Consider the following 16348-nt stretch of genomic DNA (forward strand, 5'->3'; position numbering starts at 1 on the left):
CAATGCAATTCCCGAACATAATCTGTGCAGTTTATATGGCCATGACTGGACAGCGTGATTATGCTAACTCTAAAGTAAACTGGGCTTTAGGTCTGAAACTGCTAGAAACCCACAAATCAAGTGGCAGGGCGCCAGCTCTGGAAGCAGATTGATTTTCTGCGCTCTGAATAGGCATGCAAAATGGCACCATTTGTTACGTTAGCCAAGCTGTTTAGCTGAACAGCGTTTTACTCATGTCTAACTTACACTGGCACCGATCATCAGTTGTTTTTAGTAGGAGTGAGAGTCCAGAAGGCAAATCATACACAGCTCAATTAGTTTAAACTAGTACTACAAAAATGTGACATGCAGATACTAATTCTTAGTCTGTCGTAGCAATGCACGATACTTAAACAGAGCGAGCTCAGCATATGAGTTCACATAGCCCCTTTTTTATATAGTGGTGATGGACTACACAGAACTCCTCAGAATGAATTAATTCCCATTAATTCCCATTAATTCCCTTAAACAGCACTACCAAGGCATCAGACTCACTAACCACCATTACCAGTATCTGCCTGGCATTCTTAAAAGGGGAAACAAAACCCACAAGACACACAATCAAAGTTTAGGGGTAAAAAAACCACTTTACTAATCAATTAGTCCATCTTCTTGGGAAGAGCCCATAGAGAGCATAGGGAGGTTCACCACTGCCAAAGCATCATAGGAGCCTGGTTCCCAGGTAGCAGCATGTCCCACCAGCTAATAGAAAAATTATCAAAATATGGCATTAGCGAAAATCGGGACATCAGCTTCTGCTCTGTTTTCGGGAAGACAAGTTTACAGGTGATACGTGAATCTAATCCAGCTCTTAGAGTAAATCGTTTCACTCTTTCATACTTCGTTATCTGAAAAGCATCCTAACAGTGTAAGATAGCTGAGAGAGACCCGTACACAACGTCCCGGTCACAGGACAACGCCGTGCAAAGCGCTGGCTCTGAGGGGGTTTTCGGGAGAGAAGTGGGACTCGGTGAAAGGAGAGGGGGAGGAAAACGTCTGGTACCCCCTCCAGCCCAGTGACTGCAGAAAAGACGGAGCAGCACCGAGAACCGGAGAAGGGGACAACAGAGTAGCCACGAGGGAACGGGGAAGAGCTACACAAAGGTCACACAGCAGGAGTCAGGGACCGGGGCTAAGGCGAGCCCGAGCGGCAGAGCCTGCCGGGGCAGGAGAAGGCAGTCTGCAAGGGGGTGGCACTGGTGGCTGGACCCCAAGAGGACAGCAGTGCGACTGAAGGCGGGAGGCAGTGGTTGTGGGAGCACCTCCTTCGAAGGAGGACAGAAAATAAAGAGGTTATCATGGAGCGACCCGAGGTACAGAAAAAAGGTAGCCTTTACAATTTCTGAAACGACGTTACTGTGAGCAAATGAACCCGGCCAGCCTTTCTGTGAACAAGTCACGGTGTCAGGCTGTAGAGCTCAGAGCGCACGGGTTGCAATGGGCATTAGAATCAGCAGGGATGCAGCTGGTGAGTTTTATGCCATTCAAAATGCCTCAGAAGGGTTGCTTCATGGATATTTCAGTATTCAGAAACTTAATTTGATCAGAAACATAATTATCTGTGTCCTGGTTCTTCGCTATACCTAAGTATTTGTCTTACAATATATTACTTCCAATGCATCTCTAGATTTATGCTACATATATATATATAGATGTATAAAAAATCTTGAATGATGTCCAGTGACCACTGATCAGAAAACATTAGTGCTACCTGTAAAAGAAACACATTACAGTGTTTTAAAATCAGTAAGACTGAAATAGGGCTTCATTTTTACCTTAGCTTTTTATTCGTGAAAGAAGATCCTCCCCCAAAAAAGTCATTTTTATACAGCTAGAATTAGTTACAGACTTCACTTGAAAAATTTACTTCATCATACTGATTTCTACCCTGTAGTGGTTAAAGTACTTCCACATGTGCTGCTCTTTGAACCGTAAATGCACCTGTGGGAAGGCAGTCTCAGCTAGGGGTGCCTAGTTTAAGTTGAGTTTAGCTCTTTGCAGGATTAAGCCCTAGGAAGCAGAAGTAGTCTGAATACAGAGGAGGTCAGAGCAGAGTAATTCTCTAAGTGAGGCTGCAGATTATATCTCGTGCGGCAGGTTGCCAAGGAGCTGCTAGGAGCAGAGAACAAATACAGATGGGAGGAGGTGGATGCAGCAAGGGTGGAACTACGCTGAAAAGGCTCTGGCGACAAAAGGATGACAACAACAGGCAGTAGGAGCAGACAAAGCCCAGGACCTGCAGAACCCAGGCAAGGATGCTCCAGCAGAACTAGCAGAAGAGCCTCTGAAGGTCCCAGCAATGCCTCTGAAGGTCCCAGCAATGCCTCCTCCCTTAGCTGGAGTTTCACGACCACAGCCCTCTCAGGCATCCTCAGCCCCGAGCCACCTCCTTCAGCTGCTCTCCCTCCTCCCATCCGCTGCCCGGGGACCCAAACACCACCCCCCACATATCCCTCTCCTCCATCCTCCTTTCCAAACTGAGCTATAGGGAAGGAGAAATCGCATGAGGAAAGTCTCAAATTGCTACACAAACTCTACTCTTAAACCCTATTAGGATGAAAACCCTTAGTAAGCTCAATAGCAGATATAAAAACCTGAGAGCTCTCCCCTGCAGAATCATTCAGCTATCTCAAAGCTGCACTGGTCTCCCAAGCGCTAGTTTAGGAACATTTCCTTATTCAGGAGAGCACTGATGCATGTGCCTACACAAGTGTTTGCTTTTACAAGGCAGTGTCTTAGAAAGACAAAGTCTAGTTGTCTTGGAAAAGACAGTCATTTAAAACTACTGCTTTTCCCCTTGGCTTCTTTGGCGAGCTTTACACAAGACAATTTTATCTCTTGCCCTCTCATGCACTGTAGTGATAATACGTATCTACATCACTTCATAGTGGTGTCAGGAGAATTCGGCAATGCTTATAAGCCCTGTGAAGATGGGAAGTCCTACAAGCATTGAAGTACCTCAAGGCAGTAAGTTTTTAATGCACGCTTAGCCCTGTGGTGAGTCTCGCTCCCCTTCCACCACCCCTTATTAGCATCTCTAAAGCTGTTTGCCAAACTCTGCCCTGTGGGACAGCCAAAGCTGATCACCGTATAGGCCCCAGGGACTGAGCCAAACACTCAGAGATGTAAAGTTAACAATGCTGATCTCAGGCACAGCAAAAATTTGAGCACACACACGTACTTTCAAAATCCCTGAAGCAGCAGTGCCAAGGCAGAAAGTGTGCTTATGAAATCAAAATGGGCTCCAGAAGCAAGGAACAAATGAACTGATTGTTATTTAGCTTGGGGAACGTATTACTTTTTCCTCATTTGATTCAATGCCATGCTTCCCTCTGATTTACTGTTTTGTGTCTTTCATTTCTAAATTATATTCTGTCTAAATTTAGTTACCGCAGAGAACAGTAAACCCAGCCTGAACACCTGGGCACTTGTTACAGGCAGGCTATTCTGGAGGTGGCGGTTCAGCACACCAGAACCAGCAATTAAAAACCGCCTCCAGAATGCTCAGCTTTGCTAAGACTCATGACGACAGCCCTTGGTTCATCAGGCAGCTCCTCTTCCTCTCTCCCTTCCTGCTCTATACGTGGAGACCTGGTCCACAGTCCAGGCACACAGTGGCTGGCCCTGAAGCTGGAAATAGTAGCTATCTGTTTGACTGTCCACTCTGCTCGGGTACAGACGGCCATTCGTCCTCTGTCCCCGCAGTGCTGCAGTCTGACAGCGACCCACATTCTCTTGTAAATTCACCAGGGAACCACAACTGAGAAACCAGAGCAGGCGGCGCAGGCTCCAACAAACTCGAGCGACCAGCTCTCGAGGACGTACGAGGCGAGGCACAGCTACCCCACCTGGATGGTCGAGATTCAAACTTCACGTGTTTGTTCCCTGAGCATCAGGATCTACCCTGGATCAGGATCTCCACCAGCCGCTTACAGAAGAGGCACAAGCACCCTTTGCAAGCGCTAATAACATGGGTTATTCTTACAGCAGCGTTGTTACGGGAGTGCTTCCTATGCCCAGCTTGTCAAAGCACCAGCTTAGCCTCTCTTGACAGCGGTTTTAAAACTGTACCCTAACCTCAGAGGCTCTAGCAAAAGAATGCCATAGCTGATCTGTAATTCGACGTCAAGTAGTGCTGAAGTACGTGGGGAGGCGTGGTGGAGGTCAGCGCGACCGCTGCGGCCGAGCAGACCTCCTGCAGGCAGCCCTTCTCCCTCTGGGCAGGGGCAGGCAGCCCGCGATACAGCCGGCGTGCTCTCGTCCTTGCCCTGCTGGATAACGGGGCCCAGAAAAAAAGGGATGTTAGGCAGCAGTGAGGAATTTCAAAGCTTTAAAGAACTGGTGAAGAGAATCCAGCCACTTGGAAGTCTGAACACCAGTTTGCCACAGGAGACTTCATACGATTCGTGTGATTCTAGGAAGGTACCCGCCTTTCTTTAATGAAAACATTCTGTCACCACCTGTCAGGAATAAATTCAGGCAAAGAAAACAAGACAATATTGAACTAGAAGGCAGGATCTTGCAAAACATGAGAGCTGATTCATCCCTTCCCATCCCTTCCCCCCTATCCTACTCTGGGCACCATGCCACGAATATATTAACTTAACCTGCCTGCGGATTTACATTAGATTACTATCCACTACCAGTGACTCGAAATTCCTTTATTCTCCACCATTGCCGTATTTCTGTAAGAAATGTAATGAATAAAAGTAACTTCACCTTTTTCTTGCATTATTCCAATTTCTGGAGAGTCTGGCAGCAGAGGTGCCAAGTACAAAAGTCTTGACTACTCACTCCCACCTCGAGAATTGGTACAGCAAGCTATTAGGACATAAATCTGTTATTCTTCTCCCAACATGTGTGAATTACCAGAGTATTACATATGTAGATACACATTCTTGCTTGCTAAAGCTGCACTCCTACTTTTTAGGATCTGAAAATGGCAGTTAAAAGAAGTCATCTGTTGTAGGGCTAAGTTATAAAACCCTCTTGGATAAAAAACCCCTTTGGATCACACATAGAAAGGAGGAACAATAAATAACTGTCAGGAAACTGTGGCTTCTATTATCACCCAAAGCAGGGGACGTTTTGTCCACTCTGAAGAAGGATCTTTTTCCTGCTCTCCTCCCTCACCAAGGTAGTCTCGGTGCTCAGCTGTGAAAAGCCTTCCTGTGCAGATACTCTGCAAGCCGCAAAAGCCCAGTTTGCCTGGACCAGTAGCTGACCTGGCAGCAGCAAGCGGAGGTGAAAACTGAAAAGTTTTCTTCGTGTTGCAAAGCAGTTTGGAAAAACAACTCGCTCTACCTGAGCTTTCCCACGGCCCGAACAAGCATCCTCAGCGACTGGCTGCTCCGGTGGGAAGGGAGCGGCAGGGGATGGGAACAGGTCGGTCTGGCAGCAGAAGGAAAAAAGCCTCTGAGGCTGGACACAGCTTCTCGGCTGCAAGGCTGGGCATGGTTATACCTTTGCTGAGAGTGGATGCAAATAGCAAAAAGCTTAGAAAAGTTGTCCTAATTCTTTCTTACTAAAGGTCAGAGGGAATCTGTTTGCTGAGAAGGCATCCCAAGTCTGTACAACCAGCCCTGCTTTCAACAATGTAAAACAAAACAGAATAAAACAGAACAGAATAAAACAGAACAGAATAAAATAAAATAAAATAAAATAAAATAAAATAAAATAAAATAAAATAAAATAAAATAAAACAACCCTGCAATCTAACTCTCAGGAAGACCCAAATAGACTGAATCTAAATGGTAAAAAGCAATGGAAAGAGTATCTCTCCAGGCTTCCTTTATACATAAAAAAGCAAGAAAAAGGACAAAAATCCCCCTTTATTTCTGAGCAAGTCCATATGTATCATACATCCATTTGCACTCATTAACTCAAGTAGGCCAGTACCAAAGGCTTGCCACTAGGGGATATGTCCTTTTTAAACGGTTAATGGAGTTTTAATTAATTGTGTTACCTGAAAATACATCTTGACAAAAAGCAAGGTAATTGAAATGCATTAAAAAGTGTGTTTATTCATCTGCCCAGAAATAAGCTGAAAAAGACAAAAAGACAAAGAGAACATGTACTAGAACAGTTTTTAGAGCATCTGAAAAGGACGGAGAACTACTGGGAGATTTGCAAATACAGTTACTGGTATGAATAATTATATGCTAGCAAATGTCCAAGATTAACAATAATAAAAAAAAAAAGAAAAAACAGATGTAAATACTAACTCATTTACAAAAAAAGTAGAATATCTGAATCAAGCTAGCAAGCACTAATACTACATTGCTGTTGGGAAAAAAAAAATATTTCCCCCTTCTGGAAAAGATTTTGACCTCCTATTGAGAATAAAGAGCTTTAAGCCTTTTTTTTTCAACTAGAGGTTAGTTTTTCAGGGAAAAATGAGTATTTTCAGCAGAAATGTATTTTCTGTGGTGGTTTTTTTTTTTTAAATCAAAACCTTATTTTCTACTAAAACCAGCTTTGACAAAAATAATATGGGCCAGTGAAGCATTTCCTTTTATAATGGTTTCTGGCATTCAAGGTCAGGCTCCACTACATTAAATACAATAGCTTAAGATCAATTGTTCAGAAGCAGGAAACCAGTGAGCAAAGAGCCAGTGTCCTCATTTTATAGGACGTGAGAAGCCTGAAGCCCCTGAAGCCACGTGAGATCTGTCAGGGCACGCACAGATGTTGTAGTAGGGCAGAAAAGGTGAACCCTAGCCATTTTTCACCTTACAACTGGAGACTATCAAAGATTTTTGGAAGTCTTACTTACTCTTCAACAAGAGAAAAGGTTTCTTCACCAACAACACGCCCAAGACAGACCGTAGCAGAAAAAGATCAAACACATTTGCCTAAAAAAAAATCCCACGTCAGGTCAACAGCTCAGTGAAAACAGCGTACCTGTTTAACCAAGCCCAAAGCCCAAGCCACTGAGCCACAAGCCCTGTTTCAGGGGAGGCATCATCATACCAAGGACTACAGGTTGGTGCCACTTAGCCTCTGAAGATGGAAACTACTCCTCAGGCAGCAAGGAGGAGGTACGTTGAATGCTTGGTGCTGTTTGCAAACCACCGCTGAGGCTTCAGAAATGTGCACAGACCAGAAATGTGTAACAGTTTCCAACTGAAAAACTATTAATGTAGTTTTACAGGGGTTAACAGTTCACAATAACCTGCTAGTCTGAAACGTTTGGGATATTTGGCGTAGAAGTCCCACCACAAAGCAGTGAAGATGCTACATCAGTTAGTTGGATATTGTAACTTAAGGAGACCTCGGTCATCATCAAACTACACAGAATCTAGTATCAAATCTGGTCAGGCCAGGAAATACCCAGTTTTGGTCAATCTCAGCTGAATTATTTGGAAGAGGGGTGTTACTGTCTGGCGCGCTGGGCAGACGCACCGGCCACAGCCTCACCCGAGCAGGACTCGCTGCTTCTCTCAGAGGAAACAGGCGGCCGTGGAGACCAAAACACAAACCATCGATGCCAATTTCTAAATGTAACTCTGCGATGTGGTAAGGCAGCAGACTGAAGAAATCCATTTTTGCACTAATTGTTAACTCCTGCAGGAAGGGCTGACAGGAAAAAATAGTCACACGTGGCTTACTTACCAGGAATTCATACCAAGGTGAACCTATTAACTCCATTTATTTGGCTGCTCAATCGAGCACAGCCATACCCCAAACAATGGAAATAAAAATCCCTTTGGAAATTGCAGTTTTATCACTGGGCAGACCTGGAAATCATCTTTGTTAAAGGAAGCAAAATTTCCATCCTTTCCTCACAACCAAAAAGGTCAGTCAGTTCATCTGTCCCTTTTTTTTCCGTGTCTGTTTGGAGATTTTTTCATATATATTTTTTAAAGTTGAAATTTTATTGTCTTCTCACCAGGACAACATTCCAGCAGCAGGGAACATATAGAGGAAAAGATATTAACTGTCCTTTTTTTGTGTCTTTTGTGCCAGAACCTGCTTTGTCTCCACCTCAGAACATGAGGACAGGGAAATGCTGGCCCCTGGCACAGGCAAGGTGCCAAGAAATGTGCAGCCAGCCACTCCGACCTACCATTGCCCTGAACAGGAGTCACGAACACAAGAAATGACTTTTATAAAATCCTTCTGGCTTTAGTTCAATGAAGCCAACATGCTTAAGAGATCTTAATCTTCCTCCATTTGTTTTCCCACTGCTTCAGTCTTAAGTTATGCAGGCATTCTCTGAGATGACATAGACCCATAAAACATTTCTCAGCTGACCTGCTTAATCAACGGCGTGACTCTAACAGGTTCACTATCTCTCAAGCAACCTCGGGAGAAACCAAAGCTCTGTTCTGTGGTGCTGGACTGTAAGGAGCATACCGGCTCGCATTAAATCCATGCCTATATCTTGGCTGAAACAGCGGCCAGCAGTGGATGCCTTGGGAAGACTCTCACGACCAGAATAATGGTGTAATGCTGCTCCCCAGAATACTTTCCAGCTGCTGGGGATCTGCAGGTCAAGGGCTTTCTGAGGCAGTGGTGCTAATTTTGTACTCAGGGCCTTTTGAAGTATTCTTCCTGAATTTGCCCGCTTGTTTTTTGAATCTGTGGAAATTCGTGCCCCCCACAACGCCCAATGGCAAGGAGCTGCACATCTAAACGAGGAGCACGTCCTTCTGCTCCGAGCCTGGGGCCTGACGGTTTCATGTGATGGCCCCAGTTCTTCTGCTGACAGAGACAGCGAACAGTTGGTCCCTCTCTAATTCTTCCTCCCCTTGCCATTTACGCCTTGCTCTCCTCTCTGCTTACCAACAGAGGTGGCAGATAAAAATACAACCAGTAAGAAAGACAGTTGAAAGCACGCCAGCCATTTAAATCCCATTTTCAAAAGTGAACCCAGGGACTTCGATACATAAACCTCACCGACTCTTCATTAGATTTTGGCTCCTTATTGCCCGACTTCAAAGAATTTTACTCTAGAATCTTAAGAAAATAAACTTTAGTACAGAGATTTTAAATAGATGGTAGATATATTTGAGACAGCCCATTGACGTTTATTTATACAATGGCACTTCCAACTTAAGACCTCCAAAACTGCAGAAATACCAGACTACCTTTTAAACATCCTAGTTTGCGTTGCAGAGCAGAATGAATTGCCCTTCCATCATCTATTGCCTGCCACAGCACACACCACAGCCGAGCCTGAAGCCTCAGCTTCATTGCCTTGGTCCCCTTTATTCACTTGCTAGTTTCAAGTCTTTTCAAGCACTGGGAAATTTCAGCCCCGTTTTGGTCCGTATTTGCATCATAGATGCTGTTGGGCAGAGATGGATCCTACTGCTAATCAGCTGAGTCACAGAAAAAAACCAGCAGAAGCAGTGATGGGAAAGACGAACTCTTCAGCAAATAGGAGTGCTTGAGGTAAAGGCAGGAAATCCTCTTACCTTTAGTCCTTCAGAACCAACGCTGATGTCCCACCGAAATCCTCACTCGCACATCATGTAATCTTTTAGGCACTTAAATGTCTCCAGGCACCTAAATTCACAAAAAATCCACCAAACCCACTTACACCCCCCCAGTCACAGCCTAGAGCCCAAGCTCTAGCAGAAATCTCCAACTGCCTGTATGTCCTGTTTCTCCCGAAGGCCAGAGACCCTTATTCAAGCCCCCGCTTTGCTGTGCTTGGAGCAAGGATTTATTCAGTGCTCCCTCATGCCAGGGTGGCCTGTGTCTTACGCAGTTCAACTGCCGGCATGTTAGCTCGGCTAAATCTAATGCTTAAGTAAGTTATCTGTTGTCATGGATTTAACTGCTAACACATTTTATATTCCCCGAGGGTAGCCAAAATAGTAGAGCCTCTAAAATAGCTGAATAAGGAAAATCTCATTATTACCTCAACCCTGAAATGTAGTCTTTGACTGACAGTGCTACATACTATTTGAAGACTATTTGAAGAGCAACTAAAAATACCAAAGGGGCACTTTTTTCCCCCGGCAGAACTATGGTGCCACCCACCCCCATTAGCCCAAATTGTCCCAATATGTGCAGTTTTGCCCAGCAGGTTGTAAAGACCAGACGATGACAACTTGGTTAAAAATAAAGCTTTCGTTCTGCTCAAACATCTGGTGACTAAAATCTATAGCAAGATGTAGCACTGATCTGTACCTGTCAAGGTATATATGTCCCTCCTAACTACCTTATGAATTAAACGGAGCATTACCAAGCAAGGCTGTTCCCTTTCCCTCCTACAAGAGTAGCTACTGATTACAGAGTGTCAGAGTCAAAACCACCTAAGAACATTAAATGATATAATAAAAACAGAAGTAGCACACAATTTCATCTTCATTACACGCTTTATTTAGCCCAGCCTGGATTTTCAGTATATTCTGCCCATACTGATTTCTTCTTTTTGTTGCCCCTAAATACTAATTTCTTGTTGATGCATTTGATTTCCATTAATTTCCAAGTATGGGTACATCTTCCCTGAAGAAATAAATCCAGCAGAATTTGACATGTGAATTTGTTTTCCCTAGCGAAAATGAACAAAACACACAGAGCTGATATTAAAAAAGATAATAAAAGCAGATACAAATGAGAATTTATATCTAATATGCACTTGAGTGAGCTGGTGAAGGACTGTCTAGGCTGAATAAACTAGCTGTTAATATGGTCAATTAAGATAGGTAGGTCATCTGGCAGGAGAAGCTGAAAGAGAAACAAGTCCAAAGAGACAAGAATGCTGAGGTTTGGAGAGGCTTTCCACCCGTTGCCTGGAAATGTAGTCTCTCCTCTCTTAACTCTCTTACCACCTTCCCGCAATGTCTAATAGACAGCTTGTCTCTAATAACTAGAATGCCAATCTATTGTATTTGAATGACTGGGAAGGGGGAGGTATGTAAAAACAGGAAAAAAACCTCAGGGATTTTCTTCCTGCTTATATTTGCATTAGTATTTTCTTACTAATAAGAAACTGAGTGAAAAGTGAGGGGCATATGGAAGAAAAAGAACCAGGTCTTTCACCTGGAATCAAATCAAGTGGTCCAACCTCAGCTGACATTAACTATACATCCAGCTGCAGCACCTAGATACTATGCAATGGTGTTCTTAAAAATGTGTACTCATTCAAGCAAGAAAGTCCTTGGAAATGCCTACGTCATCTTTAACTATTTTGAACAGCTTGAAGAGGGAGGAAAAGCAGCGGTGGCCAGCAAACTCTGTACATACAGCCATCATGTTTCTCCAGTCCGAAAAGAGAGTGTGTAGAGACAAGAGAGGGGGGCACAGTCTCTGGAAGGATGAAAACTCCTGTAAGGCATCTCAAATAAGGTATTAGGACAATTAGGAAACCTCAACCTCACTAGTACTCGGAGGGTTTTAGAAAGCACTCCCTTTGTGAAGAGCATGTTGGACACATGCGCCTGGAGGGGGCAGAAGGGGGGGGGGGGGGGGCAGGCAGGGAGGACTAAACTGCTCCCTGGCAGGAGCACTCGGCAAGGGCTGCTGCGCTAGGCTCCAGGTGCAGCAGAGAGCCCTGAAAGCAGCAGGCTAGCAGTGTCTTGCTACTGCCTGTCCTTCCCCGTGGTGCTCTCTCTTCCTTACCGCGCAGCTCTGATGCATGCAGCGCCAGACCTCACTCAGCCCAAGCTGCTCTGCTTTCCTCCACGGACTACAGCAGGGACCTGAGGAACACAAGGAGGGTCGTCTGCCTAAGATGTGCCTCTGCGCTGGTGAGCAAAAGCGCAGAGGAGGTTGCACAGAGCATCGTTGTGTCACTCTTGAAGCTGCCGGACTGCCAGCACCTGCGTACTACTGCCGGCTTTGGGTCACCACTGCCTGAAGGACTTCACCCTGTTTCAGTGACTGACGCACAGGGAGCAGGCAGGCTCCTCGCAGAGATCGGCTCCTCGCAGAGATCAGCTCACCTGAGGAACCAAGGGCTCAGCTTAGGGAAAGCCCACCCCACACACAACTCAACAGCAGCTCCACCAAGACACTAACATTTCACTGATTTCACCCATCTCCCAGGTCCAGTTTCGAGTTGAAATGCAGTACACCCCCAAAAGAAAGGGCAAGGACATTATTTCATCTGTCTCTGGCAACAAAATCCAGGTTTTTACTACGCTTCTGAGACATCCGAAACAACTCTTCTACTTATTGCTCCTTTATGAGCACAGATGGCACTGGAAAACTTGATCCAAATGGAAAGCGTGGATTTAACACTGAGCTGTTGACCCATACTAAACCCTGTGCAAGCATTTCAGCTTTCTATCTCAGTGGCCCAGTCCTCTCCAGCTTAATTTATCTTTGAAGCAATCAGTGAAACATCAACTGCATTTAGGGACAGAGAAGTCAGAGTCCCCAAATGTTAGGCTTCCTCTTGTTGGCCATAAAATCCAATAAGGATTTTTGGGGACGCTACGTCAGAAATGGTAGAAAATCCTCTGGAACAGCAGAGAATAAAGAGGAAACAAAGCAATCGACACTGAGGTTTCATACTCCAGCCTAGAGAGCCATGGCATGAAATTAATTTTAACTGTTGGTTGCCCACATGACTACTGGTTTTCCAAGACATGCTAAGGACCTGATCCATGAACTCAGTGAGGAAGGTTCTCCTGTGGGACGCCTAAAGTAGGATCTGGGCGCTCATGATCCAAAGTGAGGGCTGCAATTGTGTTTCTTTTTATTTCTTGCTCCTTTTGCCTACGAGGAGATTCCCTTTCTCAAACGGTTCTTCATGCAGCCTTCATTAGCCCTGAGGTGTTGCCTCAGATGTAGGGATTACAAATTTTATCATTTTTAAGCTAAAATTAGCTTGGTTTAACTTCTCTTGGCACCACTCTAGTTCTCGTGTACAGCAGAGGAATTTAGCACAGGCGGCCCATAATTCACACGGAGGTCACTCTGCAACGGGTGGCTTGCTGAATGTGCAGCACAGAACAACCTGCCAGCGTACGGCAGCCCTCGAACTCTGATTCAGCCCTTGGGCAGCTTCAGAATTAGGTATGAAAAAGAAATAAGGCTCGGATACCTTGTATCCACAATCCCCAAGGTCATTTTGACCTTTAATAAACCCTTCATTTCAAATCTTGACCATCTCTGCACTCCCCCTCCTAGTAAGCAAAGGAGTATGATGGGTAGCAGAAGAAGGTAAAATTCAAATGAAGCATTTGTTCCACATAATGCACAATGCAAGGGTAGAATTAAACAGCTTTGTCTTACCCAGCCTGTCCAAACTGTATAATAACTACATAATAATTACCACTAACAGTATAAAATACTGCTCTGGGAATATTTGTAGAGAGCGACTAGCAATGCTGGGCTTTAGGAGCCTGGCTAAGTGGAGGGTTCCTCTCCAGAACAAAGGGAAATCCTAAATCGTGTTGTTTGTTCTGCATCGCTCAGGCTCTGCCAAACCAAGCGCAGCCGTCGGAGCCCAGATCAGCGGCTCGGAAGCGCTGAAGAGGACCCCGGGCTCTAACTACCTCACCACGCAGAGGGGCTGGAGATTTCCCACGCCTTCTATCACAAATTTTGAGGGATGTCTTGTTACTCCAGTTGTCTGAGCTACTGCGCACTTAGGCTAGCGGGCCTAAACCTGCAACAACAACATTTGGGAAGATAACACAAAATGAGAGCAAGACAGGAACAACAGCGGGACGAGAAGCCTGAGCAGTTTATGTGATTCATTCTTTTGATACGGCTTCTTCTACGCTGGCACTTTCCTGTTACAGCCCGCTTCCAGCGATGATGGGAAGCGGCCCAAGTCCACCTAGGAGGAAAGCTTGCCTTTCGGAAGGCGTACTGAAAACTGGAGCTGGAAGGTCTGTACGCACCCCCTCTTATGTCAGGGAAAGGATTCCTACTGACTTTAATAGCTTTTGGCTGGGGCTCCAAAGTGGGTCTGGTGCTGCTGTGTAGCCACCCTCCCCTCGGCTCAGACCTTCAGGTGATTTTTCTAAAGCTTTTAGCAGCGCCTTCACCAGTCGTAAGAGTCTTGCATCCGCCTTCACACAAAATAAACGGCGCCGCTGCCTAGTGTACACACGAAGAGCTGTTCCACTCGCCCGTGTCTCTCCCTGCCCGAGATTTTACAGCGAAGGGATCGCCTGCTGCCGTGCAAGGAACAATAGAGCGGCGGGCCGGCGAGCCACGGACCGCCCGTCCCTCTACGCGGCTGATGCACGGAGCGGCGCTTCGCTCCCACAACCGGCCCCGGGCGGCTCCGGGCACTCGGCACTCACCCTGCGCCGGCCGGCCGAGCCTCCCCCGCCGCAGCCGGCTTCGCAGCCAGCGGCGGCGGCCTGCGGGGAGACCCCGCACCCCGGCTCCCCCGCACCCCGCGCCGCCCTCACCGAGGGCGCGTGCTGCCAGCCGCAGGCATCCATGGCAACTCCAGCCTGAAAACGGCGCGCTCGGAGCCGCCGGCCGCGAACGGCAAAGTTTGCCCGGCCCCGCTCGCCCGCGCCCGCCCGCTGCCCCCGCCGCCGCACCATGGACAGCGCCCGGCGGGCTCCGCCGCCCGCCCCGCCGCAGGCCGCCGCCGCCCGCGCTGCCCTCGCCGCCCCGGCCCCGGCCCCGGCCCCGGCCCCGGCCGCCCTGACGGGCGCAGCCGCCCCCCGCGGGGGCCGCTCCCGGCGCCGCGGCGCCCCCTGGCGGGGCCCCGGCAGACCCGCCGCTGCCCCCCCTCCCCGCCTCGAGTCCCGGTCGCGGCGCCCGGCGCCGGGCGGCGGCCCCGCGCTCCCGCGCCCCGCTCCGGTGTGCGCGCCCGCGGCCGGCGGGGCAGCTGCGGGGTCCTTACCTTCCGCAGCATGCTGGGCAGGCAGCGCCGGGGGCTCCCCGCCACGGCGCCGCGCTCTCCCGCCCCTCACGGCGCGGCCATGCAGGGGGCAGCGCGGCTGCGGCGGCCGCCCCGGGGCGCACACCCCGGCCCGCCCCGGCACGGCTCCGGCACGGCCCGGCACGGCGGCGCAGTGCCCAGAGCCCGCGGGCGCGGAGGCCCTCCGTGCGCGCCGCCCGCCTGCCCACACTGAGCGGCGGCGCGACGGCTGCCGCCCGCCACGAGGCAGCGCGGCCGCGAGGGGGGCCGGGCCCACCCGCCCCCGCCGCCCGGCCCCTTCCCTCGGCCACGGGCAGGGGCGCGGCCGCAGCCCCCTCCCCGTCCCCGCCCGGACCGGGCGCCCGCTGCCCGGCGCTGGGGCAGCCGTGGCTGAAGAGGTGGCCTCGACCCAGGAGGGTCGGGGACCAAGCCAGGCGCCGGGCTCTGGCCGGCTCTCAGTCACGCTGCGTGGGCGCCCGTAGCGACCTGGGGAGCCGCCGCGGTGCCCCACGGCAGGCAGGGTGCGGGGCTCCCTCCCCGCTGCAGCCGCTTGCTCCCTGCTCGGGGCTCCCCTCCTGGGAGGAGAGAGATGCCGGGCGGGACGGCTTCCTCGCCCCGGCCGGATCCGGGCCGTGGGAAGCCGCTTGGACCGCGCTGGTCTGGTGCTTAAACACTCGGTACGTGGTCATAGTGCTCCGGTTTCCCATAACGAAGCAAGTCTCCCCCAAAGCAAATCACACCTATTCAGGAGCAATTAACTTTTCCTGCAAGCTGTAGTACACTGTCAGAGCTACAAGCTGTTCTCAAGTTAAAATAGAATCCGATCTCGAAAGGTATTTAGCGCTAATTATAACGTACTTTCTGTATTAACGTTAAACGCAAGAACCCGGGGCTCCTGCTGTCCGGTGTGTGGAGGTGAAGCATTGCTTGGCATGTTCCGTCTGCACGCACGCCCTCCCCGGGTCAGCCTGTGTGGCCAGCAGCCGAACCCGGACGATGGAGCAACAGGTCGTGCCGTGTCTCGGGAGGACGGGACCACGCATTTCAGACTGTGAAGGATGTGGCTTACCTCAGGGCCACCCGCTGTTTCGGGCTTTCCCTGTGTCCTGGTATGTTCTCAAGTAACTTTCATGAAACTTCAGTCCTGTGAGCATATAGCGACCCGTAGTAAATTCATTTCCAGCAAGCTAGTTAGTAAGTAAAAAGCAGACAAAAACTTAGAGCAAACTGTCATCGCTTTTACATTTGGAATTAGTTTGATAGGAGCAGTTTAGCCGAAGCGACTGAATATTAGCCAGCAGGTTAATACGGAGTTATGTCATGGAGGGCAGGGAGCCACACCACCGTACTCAGCCATCAAATCTCAGCCATCGCGTTTGCAGTGCTGGGCAGACTGAGACAGATGCTGCTGCCTTTGATCTTGTGGTGCAAGGTATTACTCAGCGCAACGTTGCTTTAAGGTGCTAAAATGGAGGGGGATCACTTGAGTGGAACCTGCGTGACTAGTGGTTTTTT

The 16348-nt window shown here is 48.5% G+C and overlaps 1 protein-coding gene across 1 annotated transcript in view; it reads right to left on the reverse strand.

Annotated features, from left to right (window-relative positions):
* Nucleotides 1-14931, reverse strand: part of TMCC3 (transmembrane and coiled-coil domain family 3) — a 150130-nt gene extending 135199 nt beyond the window's left edge. Inside the window, exon 1 of the mRNA XM_075497203.1 lies at nucleotides 14816-14931. Coding sequence (XP_075353318.1) covers nucleotides 14816-14827 — 12 coding nt within the window. The 5' untranslated portion in view covers nucleotides 14828-14931. The remainder of the gene's footprint in view (nucleotides 1-14815) is intronic.
* Between the last annotated feature and the right edge of the window lie 1417 nt (nucleotides 14932-16348).

The sequence above is a fragment of the Mycteria americana genome, chromosome 1, assembly GCF_035582795.1.
Source record: "Mycteria americana isolate JAX WOST 10 ecotype Jacksonville Zoo and Gardens chromosome 1, USCA_MyAme_1.0, whole genome shotgun sequence".
Lineage (NCBI taxonomy): Eukaryota > Metazoa > Chordata > Aves > Ciconiiformes > Ciconiidae > Mycteria > Mycteria americana.